The sequence below is a fragment of the Phragmites australis genome, chromosome 2 (genome assembly GCF_958298935.1).
Source record: "Phragmites australis chromosome 2, lpPhrAust1.1, whole genome shotgun sequence".
Taxonomy (NCBI): domain Eukaryota; kingdom Viridiplantae; phylum Streptophyta; class Magnoliopsida; order Poales; family Poaceae; genus Phragmites; species Phragmites australis.
This window is the reverse complement of record NC_084922.1, coordinates 41,642,927-41,669,640: the sequence shown is the minus strand read 5'-3', so window position 1 is coordinate 41,669,640 and position 26,714 is coordinate 41,642,927. Positions and strand designations below refer to the sequence as shown.

Genomic DNA, 26,714 nt, shown 5'->3' with positions numbered 1-26,714 from the left:
CAGTGAGTGCACAAAACCAGTGTGATTGTTAGGACTTGGGAGTATAAGAGGCTAGGGATTGGCAAAATTGGAGGAAGGGGTTTCTTCTCAGGCTTTCTATGATGTGATGGAATATGTTTTTGAAAAAATTGTGTATATCCACAGGTTTTCTCGGTTGAAAATGTTTTGTTATTGGTTCTTATTCTGTACTGTGATCTTGTTCTTATTTTTCTTGTGGCCATGAAAAACCATCATCATCATTCTGATATTCGTCACCTTACACTTCTTTTCTTTTTGGACATTGCTCACCTTGCCAGGAAGCAAAAGCTTGTTAAAATTGAGAACAAGGCACTCATTGTCCTGCTAAGACCCTAAGATATGCTATGTTATATCTCAGTTGACTACTTGGTTGAATTAGAAGCAATCATACAATGTACTTGGCAATTTGGCATATAGTATTTCTAGGATGTAATGGTATTATGGTTCTTAAAAGTTACTTGGTTGTGTGATTTTCGACCTTTTTGAATTTTACAAGCTTTGTAATTAATTTTAGGTCTTTTTTTGTCAGCTAAGTTATATCCGGAGATCAATGTGTAAATAGGACAAACTATACAGCCATGCTATAATCTAGTAACAGAGAGCTTTTGATTTTTTTAACCGAAACGTAAGAGCTTTTAGTGAAAAGCACAAATTGCTCTGGTGTCTGATATAATGGATATGATTACCAATCTATCAGGTTGCATAACTTGTTGTAACCGTGCTTAGTTATCCCAGAAGTTTGAATAAAACCCACGATGGCTCGTTGTGGTGCTTTTTCTTAAGATTTGATATCATCTTTTAATATGATTGCACCTGCTGGAACATCGTGTATAACCATCGTGCTGCTTCTCGCACAGTTTGTGTATCGGTGAACTTTGTTGGAATGAACCGGAAATTGAGACGTGAGCACTACTGGATAAAAGGCTTTTCAGTGTCACATGCTGATGCTGTAGCGTAATGGATTTTGACAGGTCGTATCTATGTCTGCTACAATTTGTTGATGCCACGTCAGAATGCATTGCGACATGTGACGTGGCCTCAAAAGTCATCATGTTTCGCCGACTGAAAGGTCAAATGGGTATGTCGCCGATGGATGCAGTTTCTTGTTGCTATGATACTTTTCTGTTAAAGCAAGTGTATGGCTTTCTTCTGCGTATTCCTATCTATTTACTTGGAAAAAAAATATAAAATTAGATAACATACGTGACCGTATTTATCGAAATAGACAACATATCATCGTATTTACAATTTTAGCATTCGTATTCGGCATCTCGTTTACCGAAAATTGACTTTCGGTACACCATACACCGAAAATACCATATTCGACACACAGTGTGCCGAATATGGCACTGTAGCACCGTATTCAAATAAATTCTCAAATATATAGGAAAATTCACATAAGAAGAATATTAGTGAATACATCCCAAATATTCAAATTGAATTAAAAAGATAATATCACATGAAATGATAAAAATGCATATAAATAAAGCATTACAAAGTAACTCACTTTTTCATTATATAAACTAGGGTTGGAAATAATTTTAGCAATTAGTCCATCACATAAGAAAAATATTAGTGAATTTTCCTAGATTTTTGGGAATTTATTTGAGACAATAACAATTGTTACAAGTTATAAAAGTAGTCTTTTTTGAAGAATTTTAGTTTTAAATATACAAAGGATTTTTCAGTGAATCCAATTAAAATGAGTTGTACATGGATTATAGAACACGTAAAAAAAGTTTTAAAATTTTTGGAGTAACAGAAGACCACTGTTTTAAAATCGCCGGCTGAGTCTGAGTGACAGAGGTCTGTTAGAGATAACTGTTCATGATAACTCGTCATTTTGGGCTGCCCGGTGCCGGAACGGTTCTAGCCAAGTTGTTACCTGTCAGCTGTGTTCTACAATGATAGATTCACTCTTACATTTATAGTGCCAAAACCCTAATTGAATGAAATCTTTTAAGAGATAGAAAGTCCCCACATTCAGTAGTAAAACTATATATTTTCTAACACTTCCTCTTGTGCAATTCTTGTGAAATATATATGTTTTATTAAAACTTCTAAAAAATCCAGTGAGAAAATTTTAAAAAAAGTACATAACTCGTGATATAGTCACATGAATTGTCTTATTAAAAATCTTATTATGAAAAACTTTAGAAAAACTCATCTAAGAGAAGAAAGAGTACAATTCACCCAAAAACTTCGTATAATCTTCATGATCAACTTTGGGTACTTAATCTTCTTGACTAAGATTTAATTTTTTTATCGGTATTATGTGAAATTTCTTCTCCTGAAATGTGCAATTCTCTGAGCCTCATCATCCCAATATTAGGGATATATCTTTTAAAACTAGATGCAAGAAGAAACTTAATGAATAAATCTACAAGATTTTCATATGATTTGGTATGCATTACCTTTATTTTATTTGTTTTATGCAATTCATGAGCATAAAAAACTTAAAGTTGATATGCTTCGTTAAGTTGCTTTTTCACATATTTCGATTGTACTTGTGCAACACATGCAATATTATCTTCATAGATAATGGTGGGGGTGTTAGTAGTGTTCAAACCATATGACTACTAGACACGATTGATCACTCTTATAAGCTATGTGCATTACTGTACGGCTTCATATAAAGCTATTATTTTGGAGTGGTTCGTCGAAGTAGATATAAGATTTTGCTTTGACGATTTCTAGGATATTGCAGTTCCACCACATAGGAAGATATAACCAGTCTATGATTTTATTGTATACGGGTCTGATAGATACCTAGCATCTGCGTATCCAACCAGACATAGATCATGATTCTTTCTAAAGAACAAACTTAGATGTTTGCTACCTTGCAAGTGACACAGAATATCCTTCACGTCCTTTCAATGCTTTTTAGTGGGCTTTGCACTATATCGTGCAAGTAGGTTCACTGCAAACGTTATGTCTGGTCTAGTGCAATTAGTCAGATACATTAGCGTACCTATTGCACTTAAGTATGAGAATTTCGGTCCCAATACTTCCTCTCACTCTTCTCTAGGTCTATAGTGATCTTTATCTTCTTGCAATGACCTTCCGACCATGGGGTTTTAGCGGAAAATAATTTTTTAAAACTAAACCGCTCTAACAACTTATGAGTGTAATTTGACTAGTGTACGAAAATTTCATATGCCATACGCTCTATATGCAAGCCTAAGAAAAACTTAGTTTTACCCAAATTTTTTATTTCAAATTCAGACTTTAAGTACGAGCTTGCTTCCTTTATTTCTTCTTCTATACCAATGATATTCAGATCATCTACATATACAAATATTATGCAAAATTCATCATGTGACCTTCTTATGAATACACAAGAACAATATTTGCTATTTGTGTAGCCTCATTTTCCAAGAAATTCATTCAAATGATTGTACCACATTCTACCCGACTGTTTCAACCCATATAGGGACTTCTTCAATTATACGCTATAAATGTGACTATTTCTTTTATCCTGATTCGGTAATGATATTTCTTCATGTACCTTCATATAAATGTACGAATCAAGGCCCCATAAAGATATGCGGTCACAACATCCATTAATTTTATTTTCAACTCCATGTTGACTGCCATTGAGATCAAATATCTAAAGGTAATGTCATCCATGACCGGGAAATATGTTTCTTCATAATTAATGTCTGGTCGTTGAGTGAAAACGTGTGCAACTAGTCGTGCTTTGTACCTTATAATTTCATTTCTTTTATTCCTCTTATGAACAAAGACCCACTTGTATCCTACTAGTTTGATGTGGGGAGGTGTGCGGCATACTGGTCCAAAAACCTATCTTTTGTTCAGAGACAACAATTCAGCTGTTATTATCTTCTACCAGTCATCCCAATCTGGCAATTCAGTGAGCGATGCAGGCTCAGGGTCATGATTTATAACTATGACAATTTTATTTACGAAGTATATGTCAACTATTGTGGTTCTCTATTCCAGGATCGCTTGAATTCATATAGTTTATTGCTATTTCATCATGGGTTGTACTTTCATGTGCTTCTACATCTTGCTCTTCATTATTTCTTACTGTAGGAGTAAAGCCTTTTAGTTTATTAGCGTCAATTTTAGCGCGCGTATTTTTCCTGATTTCTTCTTACATGGGAAAATTCAAATCTGATATGCATATTTCCTTAGGTTCCATACCATCGCCAGGTCTCAACTAACTCCTCTTCTTTTTTCCTTTGGAGTATTTTTATGATTGGTTGTGGTAAGCTCTTATTTTCCACTTTCGCCAGACATCTCCGGCTATTTGGAACTTGAGGAACCGAATTTCTTGTGTTTTTATTATTTTTCAGAGCTCCTAAGACAAGATGAGGGGTACATTCTTTTAGTACTTCCACCATCTCCGGTGCATTACGTGTAGGCACATGCGACTTAGTCACGCTCTTCAAATCACAAAAATAATAAGGTAGATCATTTGCTAATTTCTGTGAATTGATAATTTTCTGTACTTCATCATTTGCTCCATTAGTGTGAGAATCATGCGTTGCAATTTCTTTGGCCTGCCAAATAATCTCCCGTCATTTTTCATTCAAGGGTATATATCCTCCCCTTAATGACGGAAAATTATTTTCATAAAAAATGCAATCAATGGACAATTTTCGTATGCAGATTTCCAGTTGTTGGTTCAAAATATCATATTATGGATGCAGTTTCATAACCAACATACATTCCAACTTTTCACAAAGGACCCATAGCGGTTCGCTGTGGCGGCGGTATTGACACATAAACCATACATCTAAATTTGTGTAAATGGAATTTTTTTGGAATTACCCCTTGCACTAGTTGCATATGTGAATATATGTTATAGTAGGATGATCTATAATTAATGAGAGCTGTTGCATGTAAGACTGTATATCCTCAACATGTAGCAAATAAATTACAATGCTGCAATAAAGGTCTAGTAATAAATTTTATTCTGTTTATCAGTGCTTCTGCTAGTCCATTCTGAGTGTGAACATGTGGTACAGAATGTTCAACTTTAATTTCCATACCAGTGCAATAATCATCGAACGCTTTAGAAGTAAATTCTCTAGCGTTGTCCATTCTAATGGATTTCACTTGATGGTCAGGAAAATTATTCCTGATTTGTATGATCTGCGAGATCAACTTTGCAAATGCGTGATTGTAGGTTGGTAATAGACATACATGCGACCACTTCGAGGATGCATCTATCAATACTATAAAGTACCATAATAGGTCAGAAAGCGGCTGAATATGATCATAAATATCCCCTAGATTTAGTCTAGGAATGCAGGAATTTCATCTTGTATCTTCAAGATAGATGGTCTTATTATTAATTTTCCAGTAGCACATACAGGGTATACAAAATCTTCATAATTTAGGAAATTCTTTATATTTATGCTATGATCTTATGAGTTAGTAATTATGTTCCTAATCATTCTAAGACTAGGGTGACCTAATTTGTCATGTCATAGGGAGAATAATTCTGCACTACAAAACACAGTCTTTAAGGTAGTGAACACTTCAGGTGCTCTAATGCGAGTGCAGTACGAGCCACTGTTAATGGAGGGAAGTTTTTCTAGTATTCTTACTTCACTATCACGTTTAGTGATGAGTAGGTGCTCCCTATCATTTTCTTCACCAGTTTCTACACGGAAACCATTAGCACCAATATCTTTAAAACTTAAGAGATTTCTTATAGATTCAGGGTACAACAATTCTTCTTTAATATGCAAAGTAGTTTTCATAGATAGTATGACTGTGGCTCTTCCAAAACCTACTATACACTTATCGCTATCAGTGACAGTCATCACTTTTCTAGAGTTATTTCTAATAGACTAAAAATACATATTTTCTCTTAAGATGATGTTTGTGGTTCCACTACACACAATATATACTCTCCATGCGGGTGCCACACATATTCTATAAATAAAGCATTCAATCATTTACATGCGAGAAAGTAGCAACAAGACTAAATTCTTTATTAACTATCAAAAAATATTCTTTGCGGCTAAGGTTGCTCTTCTATAGCTTACATTTATTCATTCAATCCTTCTAAATTCAGCAACTAAGTAAATGGTTAATTACTCTAATTTTAGATAGAGTCTGCGAAATATCCAATCACTTCATCTATAATGACTTTCTTTTCCGCTTTATTCTTCATGACATCTTCTATGGCAGTAGAGGAGGGCAAAGTAAAGGCCTCTACATCCTTCATTGGGAGGTCTGTTACTGGCAGTGTGGAAGCATCATCAAATTCCATGTGAGATATTTCTCTTTCAATTGTTGCTGCTTTGTCTACTTCCATCCCCATTGCAATGGTGAAGTGTGCTTCTAGCTGCTCCTTTTTCTTCTCCCGGTGTGCTTCAACAACATGCTTTGGTGTTTTACAGATTTGGGACCAATGGCCCCAAACACAGTACTTATACCATGTCTGTTTCTGCTCACGATATGACTTGACTTCTTTCTTTATCTTGCCATTATCATCAACAGGCTTAACCTTGTTTACCACCACTTTCCTTCCTTCTTTCCCCCCGCTTCTTATTGTGCTTTGAAAGAGCTGTGATTGGTTTCTAGACCACTGTTCTTTCCTTACGGCTAGGATAAGAAGTTTTTATTTATGACTTCGTCATGAACTTTATGAAGCTACAACACATCAATATTGTATTTTGATTGACGGTGATTTCGTGCGGATTCTACCGCATTTGGGTGGAAAGTATAGAGAGTATTCTCAATTTTCTCCTGATATGAGATCTCTTTCCCACAGAGACAGAGAAATGTGCAAATGCGGTACAACGCAGAGTTATATTATTTGACATGCTTGTAGTCACAAAAACAGAGCCAGACTCATTCTTTCTCTACAAGAGGCTTGATGGTGTACTTAAGACGCTCAAAATGCTCCTACAATACATCCTATAGTGTATGATCATTCTCATCATCTGTAAGAACCATTGCACTACTTGTTCCTAAGTCAATGGCAGCGTGAAGCTTTTTTGCTCCAAGTACAGTCCGGACATCTAACGCCTAAGTGAGATAGTTGTGGCCATCTGCACTCAGCTCATCAAACTTCTTGTTCGTAATGTCAGCCATCTACATATTTAAATGACGCAAGTATTATTACTAGTAAAGTTGTATCATGTTGTTGATTATTACAAAATTGTCGATATTTTCCATGCTATTATATGAATTTTTACTGAATTTAAAAGTATAACAGACAATTTAAATAGTAGCAATAATAGCATAGAAATAATAATAATAATAGAATTAAATATTGCATAATTGTTCAAACTGACGTAAAATTCAAATTTTAGAGGTATTTCTATGAAAAAACATAGCATCTGGATAATTTTCAGAACAACCAGGGGCCAAAAAAAATACTAGGACTGCGCTCAATTAAAGAAAAACCCAGAGGGTTAAAAGCAATATTTCGGATTTCCCTTTTTATTTTTCTTATTTCCTTCGGTTTTCGCCATTATTGGGTCGGCCTGCTAACGTTTGGGTCGGCCCAGCCCAACTGTCCCGCGCGCCTCCTATATAAGGGGTGGCTAGGGTTTGGAAACCCTAGCTGCCACCCGGCCCTTTCGGTGGCCGCCTTTAGGCAGGGGCTTCCATTGCCCATGCGGGGGGCTTCGATGGCGCTACTCTGCTGGCAAGGGCGGCGGTGGGTGGCCGCCTTTGAGTGATGGTGTGCGCCAACGTGGAGTGAGGGACAGACGCGCGACGGCGGTGGGTACAGTCGTTCAGCTACAGGCAAAGCAGCACGTGGCGGTAGCACCGGTGGTCTCGCGTGCGAGCAATGCGCGGCAACGTCACTTCGGACGGCGCAAAGGCACTACGCGATTAGGTGCACGACGTGCGATAGCCCGGTCGCTTGCGGGCGATGGGGCGGTGCTAAGGGGCTATGGTGGCGCCGCTTCGGGTGGCACCCTTCTTTTTATTTCTCAATCTGTGGTGATGACCATCGAGCCACCACGTTCTGTGCAAGGGGACGACCGCTGGATCCCCACCAGTACTGTTGCGATGTACAGATCTATTCCATGCTACAATGCTATGCTATTCTCTGCGATATGCTATTCATTCTACTGCTATTGTTCATGATATTCACGCAGATGTACAAATCCGAAGCAAAAACAGTAGTGCTAGGAAACATACCGAATCAATCGTACCGAATCAATTGTACCGAATTAATAGTACATTTCAATCCTTACGAACGAGATGGTTCAATTTCCTAGCTTGGTCCCCAGCAGAGCCTCGTGCTGATAACATATTGAGGAAACATTGCTACCGGTATAGTCCAGAGATCCCTCAAGAAAACAATCATACAAAGGAGCTATAATATAGAAAAAAAGCTTTCGCTTTATATCTCATATGTGTTCTATAACAAGAGGTCCATCCATGTATTTATAGTGCAGAAAACCTCTAAGAGATAAATCAAATCTTTCAAGAGATTAAAACAGACCCACGTTCAGTTATAAAATTCATGGTTCCTAACAAAAAATTCCTCATAAGTTGGACTGACGATCTGTCTCCTTCATTTTAGGAAATATACGTCTCTGTTTGTACCATCAATAGAAGTAATAGCCGAAAATCTCTCGGAAACATCAGGAGCTGCATCGTGGAAACTGGCATGGAACTTGTGGATCAGACATATCTCACTTAAGTGATGTCGCCAGTGGTGTTCCGATTGTGATAATAGTTTGCTAAAATGAAATGTGCTTATGTTTCTTCAATGTTCAGTTGGGCTGTTGTCCATTCATGTTGATGATTGAATTCTGTTCTTAGATTCTCAGATGCCAAGTCTGAAGCCACCTGGTTGCAGATATAGTTTTGTTGCATTTAGGGATGACAATCGGTATGGCAGGTACGGGTAGTGCTCACCTATATGTGTACCTACCAGTTTTTGCTCCGCCCATGGGTATACTCGCGAACGCTCACGAGCGAAGAACAGGGACCAAACCTATTACCCGTGGGTACCTGTTGCCTGTGGGGATACCCATTTACCCGCTAGGGCGGGCTGTAGAGGGGCTGGGCAGGGCGTTGGGCGGGGCTCGCAGCGGCGGCGGCGGTTGCGCTTGGACAGCGGCTCATGGACCGACGGCGGAGAGGGGCGGGGCTGGACCCAGCGTGATGGCGTCCGGCAACGCTACTCGAGGTGGGGCTAGGCGGCAGTAGCAGACGGGCGGTGTGGTGGCGCCCGACGGAGCAGCTTGGGGCAGGACTAGGTGGCGGCTACCCTTGGACGGTGGCAGACGGGCGACGCTCGACGGAGCGACTCGGGGCGAGGAGGCGCGGGGTTGGACGGCGGCGGCCCTTGGACGACGGCAGATGGATGACGCTCAGCGAAGCAGCTTGGGGAGGCACCTGACAAAGTGGGCTCGAACGGCGACGCCCGGTGGAGCAGTGAGGGGCAGGCGGGCAGCAACAGACCAGGGCGGGGAGGAGCGACGCCCGGCGAAGCGAGGAGGGGCAGGGAGGGAGTTGGAGAGGAGCGAGGAGGGGCGAGTAGTGGCGAGGAGAGGGGTGGAGTTAGAGTGTTATGGGTTAAGGTAAGCTGGTCCCGCCTATCATATATATATTGACGGGTAAACGAGTTTTACAGGTATGAATACATCTTACCGATACGTGTATTTATATACCTATCGGGTAGCGATTTATGTCCACGAATATACCTATAGATAGCAAATAAGAAACAAACCCGATCCTATTAGGATATTTACTCGCAGGTAAACAGGTAAAACTACCATCTCTAGCTGCGTTAGAAAGCTAAAATCCAACACTCAATTGGCTAACAACGGTAAATTTCCCCCGAGAATCAACAGAAGTGTTGTTCTTTCTAAACGCTCCGTAATGACATGATGAGAATAAACAGAGAAGTAACTGGCAAGTTATGCGAGCAATTCCCAAAAACTCTGCCAAAGATTCACACTTCGGATCTCAGGCCGTCGAATAGATGCAGAGAAATTGAACAAAATTGCTCAAAGTTCTCAATGGTACAGACGAAGATCCAACCAAATCTCTACTACTTAAAAAACACGAAGTGTTTCCCGCACGTCCTACCATCCCTCTGCTCTGACAAATGGTCCCTCATTCCCTCCCCGCACGTCGCGCTGGATCCCTTCGGTTCCACCTCCGTTCAACATAACTGCCCACGTCTCCCCTACCCCGATCCACGATCCACGCCGCCTCCCCGCTCGCTCCTCCTCCCCGCTCGCTCCTCCTCCCCGCCGTCTCCCCGCTTGCTCCCTCCCTGATCCACGCCGCCTCCCCGCTTCCTCCTCCTCCCCGCCTCCTCCCTCCCAGATCCACATCCTCAAGCTAGGGCGCTCCTCCTCCCCACCTCTTATCTACTCCTTCCTCTGACCGCCCCTTCCATTCGCTCCGCCTCGTCGCCGGCCCGGGGGTACCGCCGCCGCCAGGGCGCTCGTCGTCGCCGACTCCACCAACAAGGCCGTCGCCGTCCTCAAGGGCACATCCGAGGTCGAGGGCACCGTCACGCTCACGTCAGGTGCGTTCCTCATTTTCTGCCTTTTTTATTCGCGCATTTGAGGAGTTCCGCGGTGCCGTACCTCGGAGAGGAGGGCGTCCTTGTCGCGGAGGAGGGCATCATGATCGACGCGGAGCACGTCGTAGGAGTGGCGCAACGCAGCATAGTCGCGCTCGAGCTACTTGGTCTTCCAGCTCGCGCGGCGGTTCTGGAACCAGACGGTGACCTGGCGCCGCTTCAGGCCGAGGTCCCATGTCTTCCGCTCCGGCTCCAGCTTGTTCTCCATCTCCAAGCTCCGCTCCAGCGCGCGCACCTGCTCCGTGCTCAGCCGCCGCTTCTTCTCCCTGGCCCCGCCGCCTCCGATAGCCCTACAAATTTTCAATAGAAATTCTCTGGGAGCTGACGACACAAATTTATGATAACGACACAATTCTCTGGGAGCTGATAGCCCTACAAATTTTCAATAGAAATTAAAATTGTTATTAATTACACTTTCCGTTGGCTTGTCAAGATGCACTTGACAAAGCACATGCATGGGAATTTTGTTTGCTGTTTGGAAGCTTGATGATCTAATTTGGACAACAGAGTCTGGGTTGGTTCCTTGAATACTTTCATTTGTTTTCGGTCTATGTTTCATTTGTGGATTCATGCGTTTGATATTATTTTTAGTGATATGGTCAGGTATATCTGAGTAATAAAATGTTGTTGCCTAACCAGTTGAAAAGGTCAATCTTTCTTTACCCCGTTTTAGCTACTTATTTCTTGAAATATCTGACCAACTGACAGTGTTGAATCATTGTTTACCTGCTGCTTTATCAGCTTCTTTGATAAATAGCAGCGGAGGTACGCAAGGTGTAAAAATTTTGTGTTCCTTTGGGAAAGAGCTTATAGATGTATCAAAATGTTCTGACAAAACTGAATATAAGAGAAGTTCAGAAGTTCAGACAAAACTGGAGATCAGAGAATTTCAGAAATACAGGGGCAATCTCTATTTTCAATAATGTGAAATTAGTTTTTATTCTCTCTGTAATTGTTCGAGACCAATAATTTGGTTGCATCATTATACTGCTACAGAATTAGTTTTTATTCCCTCTGTAATTATTCGAGACCAATAATTTGGTTGCATCATTATACTGCTACAGAATTAGTTTTTATTCTCTCTGTAATTGTTCGAGACCAATAATTTGGTTGCATCATTATACTGCTACAAATTGAACCAAAAACCTTTCCAACAATCTGCTTGCTTATTATCCTTACAAAATATGGTCTTTTCCTTTTAACTACCGCACAGTTGATGTTTAAATCATGAAGTGCATTATCCTCTGGAAAAGGACCGAAGTCTCCATTTACTGACTTGAAAGACAAATATGTAATTAGTGCCTTCCCTGAAGCGAATGATTTTGTGCTGTCAGGAAGACACTGAGCCAACATATCCAATGGTTGTTCAGGCCAAATCATTCCGAGCCTCTCTGAGTGACTGAATGTTTTAGTTAAAATCTTCTGACTGATCTTCTCATCTAAATGGAGTTTTATTACAAGGGGGATAACATTGGTAGTTTGTTGGGCAAGTGGTTTATGTGGGTTTGTGGGATCTGCAGGGAGGGCCTATTTGCCGGTGCTCTAATTTTTTAGGGAACACAAGGCCTTTTTTTTGTATTTTCTTTTATGGTTTCTGTAGCAGTTTTCTGTGGGAGGTTAGCAATGAGTGGACAGATGGAATATGCACTTTTTGATAGTACAAATTAGTGATTCCAATCCTCTTGGATGATATACCACCTGATGGAGCTTGAATATCTATTAAGCATGTGTTCAGAATGTAGCAGAGATAAGGTCTTGAGTAGGTACACAAGGTGTAACAATTTTCAGTTTCTTTGGGAAAGAGCTTATAGATGTATCAAAATGTTCTGACAAAACTGATATAAGAGAAGTTCAGAAGTTCAGACAAAACTACCAAAAAGAAGAGAATTTCAGAAGTACAGGGGCAATCTCTATTTTCAGTAGTGTGAAATTAGTTTTTATTTTCTCTGTAATGGTTCGAGACCAATAATTTGGTTGCATCATTATACTGCTACAGTTCCTTTAAATGAATACAGAAGGATTTGAGAGTGATGTGGTTTATAGAAACTTGCCTTGTTACTAATGTACCCCATAGCACCATCGCCTACAGTTGACACTTTCAGATTTTGAATGTGCTTTCGGAGGCTTCTTCGTACCCAGATTGAACGAAATACTCCAACCATCTGCTTGCTTATTATCCTTACAAAATATGGTCTTTTCCTTTTAACTACCGCACAGTTGATGTTTAAATCATGAAGTGCATTATCCTCTGAAAAAGGATCGGAGTCTCCATTTACTGACTTGAAAGACAAATATGTAATTAGTGCCTTCCCTGAAGCGAATGATTTTGTGTTGTCAGGAAGACACTGAACCAACATATCCAATGGCTGTTCAGGCCAAATCATTCCGAGCCTCTCTGAGTGACTGAATGTTTTAGTTAAAATTTTTTGACTGATCTTCTCATCTAAATGGAGTTTTATTACGAGGGGGGATAACATTGGTAGTTTGTTGGCAAGCGGTTTATGTGGGTCTGTGGGATCTGCAGGGAGGGCTCATTTGCCGGTGCTCTAATTTTTTAAGGGAACATCAGGTCTTTTTTGTGTTTTCTTTTAAGGTTTCTGTAGCAGTTTTCTGTGGGAGGTCAGCAATGAGTGGACAGATGGAATATGCACTTTTTGATAGTAGAAATTAGTGATTCCAATCCTCTTGGATGAGTATACCACCTGATGGAGTTTGAATATCTATTAAGCATGTGTTCAGAATGTAGCAGAGAGAAGGTCTTGAGTAGGTACGTTCCAGCAAACATTTACTTGTTTTCAGAAGCAGGTAAAAACACCGCTGCAGAATGTGATGTTCTTTTTTCTTGTTTTAGAGTTTTCGCTCCGGCTCCCAGTTTGAACCACCTAGGACTCTGTATTAATGAAAAACTTTGTGCACATTGAAGCTGGTGTCTATGGGGAAAATAAAACGATGATGATTGATCTTTGGTCTAGGCGCTTCAATTCATTGAATTTTCTTTGATAATTCTCAATTTTATATATGGTACATACTATGCAGCAGAATAAGTAAACCTACCTTTTTGTGTGTCTGCAGGTAACCTTTTTGGTTTATAATCACGTGAAGGGTCTTCTTCACTTGCAAGGTTAAATACAACTGTTCTCTATCGGTGCTTTAGATTTACCAATTTGTGTGTTTATGTGTGAAATGTTGAAGAGCACTGGGCAGAGGCCTCAAATCCTTCTTGTGGTGGTGGATATGCTTGAATGAGATTTTATTTTCATGCATCTCTGATTTTATTGTCAGTTAATCAAGAATTTTAAATGAATGCTATGGACAAGTATGATACTATGTTGCGTGAACCATATATATTATTATTTATAGCATGAATATGTTCAATACAGAGAGCTTTTGGTCAGTTAGAAAATTGTTTGGCATGGTGGTGCTGGTCTTATTTGGCGTTTTCCTTGCAGATGGCATCTTCGAAATGAGGCGAGGTTAGCACTCCATTGAAAGACATAACCAACACCACCAGCAGTAATGTTTATATCAACTACTATTGTCTAAAGGGGTCTTCTTATACTAAACAACTAAATAGATGTTGTATTTCCTTTAGATGGTCTCAACATTACCACAGTTGGTGGATCTATACAATCCTGTGTGCAGCCATCAATCTTAGATTCCAGAGAACGTAAGAGACAAAGAGAAAGGGAGCGGTATGCCCAGAATAAAGATGAATTACTAAAAAAGCGTCGCGAAGCCCGTCAACAAAAGAAAGCATCAGCAGCCCAAGCTAATGTTGAGAACCATCAAACAAATGAGTCTCCGATAGGCCAAATGGGATCAGGACAATCTGGGTTGACTGAGCTACAGAACACACCAACCGCGAAAGGTGTCGCTAACACACAATCATCATATTACATTCAATATTAAACATTACCGGTTTTAATTCAGTATATCAATTTTTTTGGTTGGTCACAATGTCTGTAGGCGCCCCCAACATTTTAAAGCAGTCCTGCTCTCCTGCATATTGTACGACAAATCCATCTCTTTCAGAGGGAGTCTTTGGACGCAACAAGGAAAATAATTCCCCTGAAGAAAATACTGATTGGTTTCATAAGAATAATGCCTTTGAGATCGAACATGTTCCTATTCTGAATCAAGATCAAGAGAGCGTCATGAACATTACTCAGTCAAACAATTCTCCTGTTCAATTGCCAGGTACCGTGTATAATTATATGATCCCCTACTACAATTATTTGGTATGTATTGTAGCTATTATTTTGTTTCCATTTAAGTGCAGTTATCAGTTTTTAGTGGATTAGTGTCTGAATCTTTTGCTTGGTTTATTACAAATCTTTGAAAAACTGGAAAAATGTAGGGAATAAACGTCTTCGTAGACGAGAATTAACAATCGCGCAAGTTGAATCAAGGCGTGCAAGTGATAGGGCACGCTATACAAATATGACACCCGAGCAGAAGCAGGCAAAGATAGTTCGCACAATCACGCTTCGTGCATTGCGACGCAATACTCCAAGTAAAAATTCCATCGCAATGGAGAACCCTTTGTATAACCAATCGGATGTGCCCCTTTCGCTTAGCGCCTTTGCCCCTGGTGTCGAAGGTTCCCCTGTGGAAATGAAGATCCGGGATATGAATGCTTGTCAAATATCACGAAGGCAACTTGTAACACCAGGAGAAAGGCAAGCTTTGCTAGCCCGTCGTAACGCAGAATTCGCAGCTAGACGAGACACGGGAGCTTTTCTCCCCTTCTAAGAAAATCGTACAGTAGAAACACAATCCACCAGTTGTGTGGACCCTCCAACACAGCCAGACATTGCGGATAATGGTAATTCCCTCAGTTGTGTATATTGTCCTCATATATTCCAATGTGAAATGTACCCTCATGTACGTGTAATGATGTTCCTTTGATAGAAAACCCATCTTCAATTTTTCAACCTGCCAATGCCACAACGCCTCCAACATAGCCATCCGTTAATGAAGACGGTAAGGTTCTTAGTTGTATTTGTTTACTTTTGACAAATATAAATACAATGAAGACGGTAATACAATGCAACGCAAAAGGAACTATTGTTTACGGTAATGTTTCATAGGTGATGATGAAGCCATATTCGAGGAGGACTACATGTTCGCTGGTCAAGGTACTTTTTGCCCTGGTCGCATCCCTGTTAGTATCATATAAGTCTCTAACCTATTGATGCTAAATCTCTTCAGATGGGGACAATGATGATGATGTCAAATTTGATGAAGCTGACGATTCCACTATTGCGGCCTCAAGCGTCCCCGATCCGTATGACCACGTGTATAGCAATATACCCCAAAGCACGCACGTGCTTAAGCCCCAACCGAATTGTGAATTCTGTGACGCGAAGAAGTTTGAGTGTGAGCCTAAAGGGTTCTGCTGCCGTAACGGAAAGATCAGTCTGTCCAATCCAAATACACCACTCGAACTTATGAGGCTATGGTCAAGCGCAGATTCAGACGCCAAACATTTTCAGGACAGCATTAGGTTCTTCAATGGTCATTTCTCATTCACTTCTCTTTACTGTCGCCTTGACAGCGAGACCACCAACATGGCAAATAGTGGTATCTATACGTTTCGAGCCCACGGCCAAATGTACCACAACATACATTCATTTGGAACTAATGGCTTGGACCCCCAGCATCTAGAGATGTACTTTTATGATGACGACACAAGTCTAGAGCATCGGTATCGGAGATGCCGCGAGAAGCAATACCGACAAGACCAAGAAGTCATCGCGAGGCTGGTTGGCATACTTCGTGACAACCCATACTCTCAGCATTTTAGGAGTATGGGACAGGTCGAAAACCTGGAGGATTATCGTGTGACACTAAATCTTGATAATAGGCTCGACCAAAGGACGTATAACGTACCGCTCACTTCAGATGTGGCAGCCGTGTGGGTCGAGGGCAGCGAGCAACGGAAAAACTTCGATTGTAGCGTTATCCTGCATGGGAACAACAACGAGACGTATGGTATCCGGCCATATCATGCGTGCTATGACCCCCTGTCATACCCTCTCTTCTTCCCGAGAGGCGAAATTGGCTGGCATCCCGATATCCCAAAGGTTGGCGTATCCATGGATGCGGTTAGGGCGGCTCGTGCGGCTCGTGGTAACAATAACGAAGATCCAGGTTGATATTCTCGTACAATTAATATTTTTTTAGCACGGGTTTTGCCTTTGCATTCGTTTATATCTCGCACTAACATCTGCCGTAATACGCTCCACGCAGATTCAAATAGCAGGCTGTGCGTCTCTGTGAGGGACTACTACTGCTACAAATTCCAAATGAGGCCAGGGATATTCAACCCGATATTGTTCGGTAAACGTCTTTTCCAACAGTTTGCGGTCGATACTACATATGGAATCATCAGAAGGAGATAAGGGCGGACCTCTATCAAGGCTTGGTGGACAGCTTTAATGCTGGAGAGAGCAGAGCAGATGCGGTCGGCAAACGGACCGTGCTGGCTACATCGTTTATCGGAGGACCTCGAGATATGAGGCGTCGGTGCATGGATGCTATGGCATTAGTGCGGAAGTACGGAAAGCCGGACGTCTTCCTCACGATGACCTGCAACCCTAACTGGGAAGAGATCACGCGTGAGCTCGAGCATGACCAGATACCCCAGGATCATCCAAATCTCGTCGTGCGTGTTTTCAGGGCGAAGCTCGAGGAACTAAAGAAACAGCTGTTTGAGAAGCACATGCTTGGCAAGGTTCAGGCCTATGTCTATGTTGTGGAGTTCCAGAAGAGGGGATTGCCTCACGCCCACTTCCTGCTGATCATGCAGGGCAAGTATAAGCTGGTGTGTCCGGAGCAGTATGACTGTATCATCTCTGCCGAGCTCTCGGACAAGCACAAGTACCCAGAGCTATACACGATGGTCGTCAAGCATATGATGCATGGCCCTTGTGGTGTGCTGAACTCCCAGTGCCCCTGTACAAAGGATCGTGGGTCATGCAAGAACCATTATCCGCGTCCTTTCAATGCGGTTACCATGCAAGGCAAGGATTCCTACCCGGTGTACAGGAGACGCGATGACGGTCGCCATGCAATGGTTTGAAAATGCCAGCTGGACAACAGGTGGGTCGTCCCTTACAACCCTTACCTCTTGCGGCTATTCAACTGCCATATCAATGTTGAGGTCTGCTCAAGCATAAAGGCTGTCAAGTACCTGTTCAAGTATATATACAAGGGCCACGACCGTGCGTCCGTATCTATGAACGAGGCCGACAACAATGACATCGACGAGATCAAGCAGTACAGGGAGGCGAGGTGGGTTACCCCTCCGGAAGCCTTGTGGAGGATATACGGCTTTGACCTGAGCAAGAACTCTCCACCTGTGATGCAACTACAACTTCATCTCCTGAACATGCACATGGTTTCGTACCGAGGGGGCCAGGACATACAGGAGGTGCTCGACCGTGATGATGCCGAGAAGTCAATGCTGACAGAGTACTTCAAGGCAAACAGAGTACACGAGCAAGCAAGAGGCATCCTCTACCGTGACTTCCCCGAGTGGTTTACTTGGCAAACAGGGAAAAATAGAAAGTTTTGGCAACCGAGGAAACGTGGCGGACAAGTCGGTAGAATTGTGACGGCCCATCTGGCCGAGAGGGAACGCTACTACCTCCGGGTTCTACTGAACCACGTGACAAGTGCCACATCCTATGAGGACCTGAGGACAGTTGATGGCGAGATACTACCGTCCTTCCGTGATGCCGCGGAGAGAAGGGGACTGATTGAGGCAGATAATACACTGGACGAGTGCCTCACGGAGGCCGAGTTGTTCCAGATGCCATCGTCACTCCGAAGGCTCTTTGCAACAATATTGGTATTTTGTGAGCCCAGCGACGTGCGTGGCCTCTGGAACAGACACCTTGAGGCAATGTCGGATGACTACCGCCACACCGATCAATGCACACACACGGTCGAGCAGAAGGTTTTGATAGATATTAGGAACATGCTACAGTCGATGGGGAAGGATATAAGATCGTTCCCTCTTCCTAATATCGATGAGGCACTTGGCATGGCAAACAGTGTGCCGAGGGAGATATTTGAGGAGTCTATGATTAGTGTGGACCATGAGCACATAGCCTTATCTGACTCCCTCAACGTCGAGCAGAGGGTCGCCTACGACGAGATTCTAGCCGCAGTTGATAGCGGCGAAGGAGGCTTGTTCTTCGTTGATGGCCCTGGAGGCACAGGGAAGACTTTTCTTTACAAGGCACTGCTTGCGACGGTCCGCGGCCAGGGGAAGATCGTCGTGGCGACGGCTACATCTGGTGTTGCCGCTTCTATAATGCCCGAAGGAAGAACCGCACACTCACGATTCAAGATACCTCTGACCATTGATGATGGGGGTTATTGTAGTTTCACAAAGCAAAGTGGGACGGCTAAGCTTCTGCAGGCGGCATCACTGATTATGTGGGATGAAGCCTCCATGACTAAGAGGCAGGCGGTGGAGGCCCTGGACAATAGCATGCGTGACATAATGGGTCGGCCAAATGTCACGTTTGGCGGGAAGACAGTTGTGTTTGGTGGTGACTTTAGACAGGTCCTCCCTGTTGTTCGAAAGGGGTCAAGGTCTCAGATAGTTGATTCGACGCTACGCAGGTCCTACCTGTGGGAGCGCATGCGACACCTAAGGCTCATGCGTAACATGAGGGCTCGGAGCGACCCATGGTTTGCGGAATACCTACTGCGCATCGGTAATGGCACTGAGGAGGGTGATGGTGATGGCAATATACGACTTCCTGATGATATATGTGTGCCGTATACAGGAAAGGACGCAGACCTTGATAAACTTATATATAGCGTGTTTCTGATGCTCGACGCTAACCTAGCTGACCCGAACTACATCACGTCGAGAGCCATCCTATCCACACGAAACGAGTGCGTGGATACGATTAACATGAAGATGATTAGTCGTTTTCGGGGGGACGAGATGGTGTACCATAGTTTTGATTGTGCTGAAGATGACCCCCACAACTACTACCCCTCGGAATTCCTTAACTCCCTGACCCCAAACGGGCTGCCTCCGCATGTGCTGAAGCTCAAGGTTAACTGTCCTGTCATACTGCTCAGAAATATTGACCCCGTCAATGGACTTTGAAACGGGGCAAGGCTTGTGGTCCGGGGATTCCAAAGAAATGCTATTGACGCAGAGATCGTGCTCGGGCAGCATGCTGGGAAGAGGATTTTCCTACCTCGTATCCCCCTATGTCCCTCTGATGATGAGATGTTCCCTTTTCGGTTCAAGCGAAAGCAGTTTCCTATCAGGCTCAGCTTCGCCATGACAATTAACAAGGCACAGGGACAGACCATCCCGAACATCGGTGTGTACCTTCCCCAGCCAGTGTTCTCTCATGGCCAGCTATACGTCGCACTATCTAGAGCCACTGCCAGAAGGAACATCAAGATCCTCGCCGCCCCGGATGAAGGTAAGAAAAAGGAGAAGCGCTCAAATCAGAGTGGGACGTGCACTAAGAATATCGTCTACAGAGAGATCCTCACACCATAGTCGAGGTATTTTATTACTTATTTATCGATTTGTGGCTGTTGTCTATACTTCGCTTATCTTTGATGTGATGCATCTAATTTCGTTTGCGCAGGCTCAATGGTAGAAGGTGCCCAATTGATATGATGTAGAGAGAAAGGGTAAAGGCAAAAGTAACAACCCATGAAGTTAATGCGCAATGCGCAAGCTCAATGTTCATGCCTGCTATTCTTCTACTAAGCATGAGTTAATGTATTTTTGCACATACGTATCACAAATCAATAACAGATGATGATGCAAAGTATGTAAACTTGGATGTATGTATTTTTTGCATTGTATTTTAGAACCGTTGCAATGCACGGGCACTCAACTAGTGAAGCTTGATATATGCAAATGAAGCTTGCCACTAAGCTCGGCCAACTTTGCGATTGCCTAAAGAAGAGTGTTCAAGGTCAAGTTTCTTTTCACGCAATTTCGTCAAAATCGGCATAGCGGAAAGAGTGTGATTGCATAGCATTACCTCAGTTCCAACTGCAAACTTGTCAAATTCAAAAACTCCCATGGGTCCATTCCAGATGACTGTCTGAGTAGTTTCCAGGGCAGAACTGAATGCTGCTATTGAATCATATTACTTTTTTCGAATAATGTAAGCCATATGCTGTGCACGTTGGTTCACCATTTTCACCCCGTACCGTGCAAATCTGTACTACTTAAAAAAGACATACGAGTTACTGTTTCACTCCTGAAAATTCTGTTCGCCCCTGCGTTCCGCCGCTCCCCGTGTGGGCCTGAATGCGCGCTCCCATGTTACTATCTGCGAAACATGTGCATCGAACTATTAATTAATAAAGCTATTCACCGATCCTTCTTAATTTAACAAATAATACTACTTTTCTAAAAATTGCTTAATTTAATAAAGATAGTATTATTTATTGAACTAAAAAGAGATAATGGGTCCTTTAGTTCACCAATTTGCACCCCACCCCGTACAATAAGAAGTTCCAAAATGTTAAAGAGACTGTGCGCTCGAGATATCAGCCCATGACTCCCCTGATTCTCTATTAAGCCCGGATCTACAACACGGCATGGACCAGCCCAGCTTACGCTGGCGCTTAGCCACCAAGCTTGTCTCTATCGGGAAGCCGAAGTGTAATATCCTCGCCGCGCTCAGCTCATCTGTGCTTCAATTTCAACGCTCGCAAATGCACCAGCTCATTCGCTCAAAAAACAAATGTACCAGCTCACTTGCCATTTGTCGTTCCGCCTGGGCGCTTTGCGCGTCACAGAAATAAACTCAGGATCACACAAAGACTGCTGTGCCTTATATAGTACGAGTGTATGACCGTAGAAAAGGTGCCCGTGGAAGGTGTAGTGTTGGCATATTGACGGCGCTCTCCGGAGATCGAGGCAATGGCGACCAATAACATCCGCGTCCTCCTAGTTCTCCTCGTCGCGCAGGTCTGCCTGCTCGTCGCGATGGCGGCGTCGGCAGTGCAGGGTAGGCCTGGGCCTGTGACCGTGGAGTCGACGCCCGCCTGCTGCTTCTACCACCCTGAATGCTGCCAGGCCGGCGCCGGCGCCGCGGGCGCCGCCAAGCCCTGACCCAGTGACCCATGGTGTCCGTCTCCTCCCGGTGATCCAGCGTGATCGCTAGGCTGACAGAGCAAGAAAGCGTGGGCCGTCCATGTAACCATGTTGTTTCGACGCGGTTCTTATGCTTCTAGCTCTGTTATTGTATCGACTGCTTGGCTAATAAAATGGGAGGGGTGAGTTTGGTTTCTGGTCATGTTATGCACTTTTGTTCAATTCATTCAGCAGCGTGTTTTGCTATCTTGAAGAAATCATGTTACCCAGCGAGATACAATGTAGTTCAGTAGTTCTGAATATTTTCTTTAGAAAGAGTAGTTCTGAAAGATGCAGAGGATTCTATACTTGCTGTTTCTCGTGACACTTTCGAACGTTATGCTACTCTGTTATGCTGTTGGAATGCATGACCATTTTGCTTTCCTCCGAGGTTTCATTCCTCATGATATCCAGAGCAACGATCTGCAATCTGTGATTTGAGGTCATCTAGTAGCATGCAACCCTTTCCATGAGAACTACAAGTCTACAACCACGATCCACAATGCATGGTCTCCAATTGTGCAGATTTCATGCCAATTAACTTATTTACGCTCATCTCCGCAAGTATTGTTTACTACATATACAGGAGAAGACTAAGTCACAGACCAATTGTGTTTTACAATCAAAAGCAACTAAAATAGGCAAGCAAAGAAGCAGCGTCAGGGATATGTAGGCATATTAACTTCACACACCAGAAAGACAGGACAAGAGAAATCGCAATTGTACATACTCTATATAAACAAAAGCTGGAACAGAACTTAAAGCAGAAAAGCAGACTAGAACCAACATCAGGTTGATGCAAAACTAATGTTACTGGGACAGCAGGAATGTAGTAAAAAAACTGATATACTAGCGAAGTTTACAGTTTAAATACAACTAATGAGATAAGTACATATATTATGGATATATAACGTTTTTCATAGTTATTTCAGTATTGGAATAGTCCAACATTGAAGCATAACCTCAAACAACTTTGACACAACACAATTACATAACTGTAACACACCAGGGGAAACAAGGAAAATTTCAACCTCTCGTGCACAGCCCAACACAAGAAGAGGGAGGAAAATAATAACTGTAGCAGCCCATGTTTCAGCATATGAAAGCCACATGAACATGCTCATCCCTGCAGTAAAGCCCAGGTTGCTGAGTGTACCCTTGCTTGGACAGTGCCTCACGTGCATTCATCACTAGATCCTTGTTAGTCACCTTCCCGTGCTTCTCTGCAAGAATGGTCTGGATCGCATTGCTGAGGGCACCAAATGAGACACCCTGCGCTGTGGTTGCATCGGCTGATGTTTGGTTGGTCTGGCACCCACTGATCAGAATGCCATTGTTAGGTGCCCAGGCCTTAGTCCCGGCATACACCTCGTCAACACTGTGAACCTCTTGCTCTAACGCTGGTTTGAAAGCTTCTTCCTTGTTGCCTTCAAGTTTAGCCTTCAGGAACTCCTGAGCAAGGGCACCAACCATGCCCATGACACCACCACCATACTCGCCTGACTGGCCTTGATTGAACTTTCCGAGCATGACTTTCATGAACTTTTTTATCTTTGGGCTGGCATCGTCGCCAAACATGTTGAACAGTGTCATCCGGATTGAACCCACATCAATGTCATCCTTGCCAGTTTGTTCCTTGAGCATCTCTATTAGTGTCGAGAGTGGTAGGGAGCGGTTTTTGGTGCGGCCATTCCCAGTTGGCTGTGCGTAAGCCTCATCCTGGTCGTCACCTCCATGGTGGCTGTGGCTATGAGGGATGCGGATTCCCTCAGATTCAAACACGTCGCGAACGGTCTCTTTGAGAAAGGACCGGAAGCTGGTGCCAGAACCAGAATCAGGTCGCTCTTCACGTTCACCGGACTGGGTCCTATTCTGCCTGGTGCTATTACCTATCTGCTCCTTAGCGCTGTCCAGTAGGCCACCACTGTGGCATGAATCAGAGACGATGGTGAATAAGCAGTTATCGGGGACCTTCTGCACGAGTTCCCTGAAATCCTGATCTGCAGATAGAAGCAGGTTAGGAGTTTTAACATATGAAAGCCTTTGCTTGAACGGGTCTTCATTGTTCGCATGAGTTCTTTTTTTCCAAATGATACATGGGATTAAATCGAATTATGAATCAGGAATGAGTATGAAAACAAGGTTTAAAAAATGCTAAAATGTTTGTCCAAGAAAAATTGGATGATGGATCAGCAGAACTGCAATATGATGATAAGACACGCTGAAAAATGTTGAATTAAAATCTTTCCTAAGCATTTTGTCATCCTTCTGTCAAAACATTTGGTCTTTGCCAAGAAATGTTCAGTTATACCAGTGGCCCAATTGTAGGGATCCGCCGCTGAATGGAACTGATTAATTCACCAGAGTCAAAGTCCTTAATAGCTAATTAAGTGATTGAATGCCGTGTTTACAGATGAAAACTCATTTGAACAACAAAGACAACGCTTTTGCTAAGTTGAAGGAACTTAGGAACTACATTCACCAGAGTAAAGTTTCATACTCAAAATCGTGCACCCTTTGATTAGTTTTCAGCTATCACCACAGCCATGCCTCATCTTAGATATAACCCACGCATTGTATACGGAATTGCCATACAGATCATACAAAAAGTATGCATCTTAAAAAATTCTTATCATCCTGTCTAAACAGTTTCAGAATTTGAACTGCGTCCTCGAATTATCTGAAATTCAATCAGACAACAATAATAACTACAAATATCATCGAAATGCAAAACCAGAAAATGGGGAAGCCCAATCATCAATCTCTAGCACAAGCGTCCAAATCACAGACTTACAAAATGATGTGATGGAATTGTTCACTATTTGGACTGTGCTCGATCAAATCCAAGAACAGATCCACATCACGTAGGTGTTGACCTCTCTCTTCCACGCTTAGATTCACATCTCAGGGGCCAGGGCAGCAGATTACTTGCTACTCCCACCATTTTACCATTTCCAGATTACTTCAATTTAAGGAACACGCAGTGAACCCGATCGCACCTGTGATAAGGTTCATGTCGGACGGCACGATGCACTCGTCGTACCCGGTGTCGTCGTCCTGCCCCGTCTCGGCCGGCAGCCGCGTCCCGTGGCCGCTGTAGTGGAAGAAGAGGAAGTCCCCGGGGCGCGCGTCCCCGACGAGGCGCGCGAGCGCCTTGCGGATGTTGGCCCCGGTGGGCTGCGGCGCGGAGGGTTCGGCGTCGACGAGGACGCGGATGTCGCCCTCGTCGAACCCAAAGCGGTCGACGAGGCAGCGGCGCATGCGTTCGACGTCGTTGTGGCAGCCCTTGAGCTCGGCCTTGGTGCCCGGGTAGTTGATGCCCACCAGGAGCGCGCGCTTGCTGCCCATCGGCCCGGCGTGGATCTCTCCTGGGTGGGTCGTCGCCGGTTGCCGGAGGAGTGGGGGCGGGATTCGTCGTGCGGTGGTCGGGGAAAGGCCTTACCTTGTGGTGCGTCGCGTCTATGTCGACGGACGTCGACTGGCCTTTTGTGTTTCTGATCTGACAGGTGGGAACACGGGAGTGGTGGGCCTTTTCGGAGCGGCAATAATCCGTGGATTTTTTTCGTTTTTAGCTTTTTTCAAACGATTTTTACAAATAGACCTTTCAGAAGATTTGGCGTCGTGCATTTAACACGTCAGATGTGCCTTTTAAACCTCGCTAACGTGTCATAGCATGATGTCATATCGTTTGACGCTCTTACAACCCGTCATCAACGCCTAGAGGTGGTTTTATGTTTCTATGAATAATAGGAAGAGGCTGCCAAGGCGAAGCACCAAATGAATTTGGTACAATCTCTTCCATTTCTCAGCAGGAGTGAGGTACAACAATTGATTGGTGGCTGCAGCTACGCTCGAGCTTGGCGAAGCACCAAATGAAGGGAACCATTCTTTATCGCTACAAGTTGGCGAAGCACCAATTGATTCGTGGCTGCAGCTCATCGCATGCAGAATCCGGAAGGAGCGGAACGCGCGCGTGTTCAACGGTGTGGTGTCTTCATCGCTACAAGTTGGCTGCGCAATCAAAGAAGAAGCCAGACTATGGATCCAAGCAGGGGCTAAGGATCTGGGTGCCCTGATCCTGCAGGCCATGATTTCGACTCCCCTTCGTTGTAATAGTTTCCCACGCTTTTATGTAATAGTGCATTCGACGAGTATTTTCATACTTCTTAATACAAAGATATATAATTCTTCTACGTGTTCTACAAAGGAGAAAAAAAAAGAAATCACATGGCCTCACCATCGTTGGGCGCAGCTAGGAGTGCGAGCGTGTGCTCAGAGGATGTCATGGGGTCTCGAAGGGAGGTAACTAGGTAAAAGGTTGGGTGTTGTTCTAGATAAAAGAAATCTTTGTTCCATCATAACATAAGGTTAGGTATTGTACCGATGAATTTTTTTAGATAAGACATCTACATCATATTGGATAAAGTTAGCTTTCGATGAATGTGATTTAACATTATGGAAACCACTAATGTTGATTAAATCATGGAGTGTACCCTCTATGAGATGGGAATAATGGGATGTAAAGCTTCCTCCCTATAGGTCAGCAGTAATTGATTTTGGAGTTCTGGAGAAAAGCAATATAGATAAGTGGGTAATTGATTTTGAAGTTCTTGAGAAACGATAACCGGTGAGTTGTTGACTTGCTGCCGAAAGTTGATGTCGATAGCAAATCTTTTACATCTAATCCGTGTCGGTTTCTCACCACCTGGTGAGGCCATGTTAGCAAAAAAGCTCGGACCATCGGATCAAACCACCGAGGGAGGGGAATCGTTCGATCGCTGCCTGTGAGCCATGATCGCGATTCTTCCCAGAGGACACCGCTCGTGATCCTTTCTTTTGCCCGGTGCCCTGCTCCTTCGTCCCTTCCTTTCCCTCCTCCTCCGTCGCCCGTGAAGCACTAGCGTGATGACTCTATCCTAATTGATTGCCTACGGTTGCTGCTAGTTGCTCGATGTCATTTAGTTACCTAATGAAATTCACAATGGAAACATGAAAACTACGAAA

The 26,714-nt window shown here is 43.3% G+C and overlaps 2 protein-coding genes and 1 pseudogene across 3 annotated transcripts; 1 reads left to right on the top strand and 2 right to left on the bottom strand.

Annotated features, from left to right (window-relative positions):
* Window positions 1-7,029: 7,029 nt before the first annotated feature.
* Window positions 7,030-11,947, bottom strand: LOC133907266 (homeobox-leucine zipper protein HOX1-like; annotated as a pseudogene).
* A 2,014-nt stretch (window positions 11,948-13,961) lies between these two features.
* On the top strand, window positions 13,962-20,455 carry LOC133910125 (uncharacterized). Of its 2 annotated transcripts, XM_062352641.1 has the most exons (4): window positions 13,962-14,080; window positions 14,160-14,435; window positions 14,534-14,764; window positions 20,203-20,455. In XM_062352641.1, exons 2-4 carry the CDS (start codon window positions 14,381-14,383, stop codon window positions 20,232-20,234), a joined length of 318 nt encoding a protein of 105 aa, XP_062208625.1. In that variant the 5' UTR covers window positions 13,962-14,080; window positions 14,160-14,380; the 3' UTR covers window positions 20,235-20,455. The 2 variants fall into 2 exon arrangements, 1 of the variants encoding a protein (XP_062208625.1); XR_009908486.1 differs by lacking the exons at window positions 13,962-14,080; window positions 14,160-14,435; window positions 14,534-14,764 and adding an exon at window positions 18,887-20,116.
* A 2,135-nt stretch (window positions 20,456-22,590) lies between these two features.
* Window positions 22,591-25,212, bottom strand: LOC133908929 (metacaspase-5-like). Its single transcript, XM_062351154.1, has 2 exons — window positions 24,710-25,212; window positions 22,591-23,710 (listed from the first exon to the last, which is right to left on the bottom strand). Exons 1-2 carry the CDS (start codon window positions 25,056-25,058, stop codon window positions 22,803-22,805), a joined length of 1,257 nt encoding a protein of 418 aa, XP_062207138.1. The 5' UTR covers window positions 25,059-25,212; the 3' UTR covers window positions 22,591-22,802.
* Window positions 25,213-26,714: the final 1,502 nt, after the last annotated feature.

What these genes read in the sequence shown, in the direction of transcription:
- LOC133910125 (XM_062352641.1), top strand. Translation starts at nt 14,381, where the DNA reads ATGGGATCAGGACAATCTGGGTTGACTGAGCTACAGAACACACCAACC. An exon ending in GAACACACCAACCGCGAAAG is followed by an intron (nt 14,436 to 14,533) that starts GTGTCGCTAACA and finishes CAATGTCTGTAG; the next exon opens with GCGCCCCCAACATTTTAAAG. An exon ending in TTCTCCTGTTCAATTGCCAG is followed by an intron (nt 14,765 to 20,202) that starts GTACCGTGTATA and finishes TCGTTTGCGCAG; the next exon opens with GCTCAATGGTAGAAGGTGCC.
- LOC133908929 (XM_062351154.1), bottom strand. Translation starts at nt 25,058, where the DNA reads ATGGGCAGCAAGCGCGCGCTCCTGGTGGGCATCAACTACCCGGGCACC. An exon ending in CGACATGAACCTTATCACAG is followed by an intron (nt 23,711 to 24,709) that starts GTGCGATCGGGT and finishes TTCTATCTGCAG; the next exon opens with ATCAGGATTTCAGGGAACTC.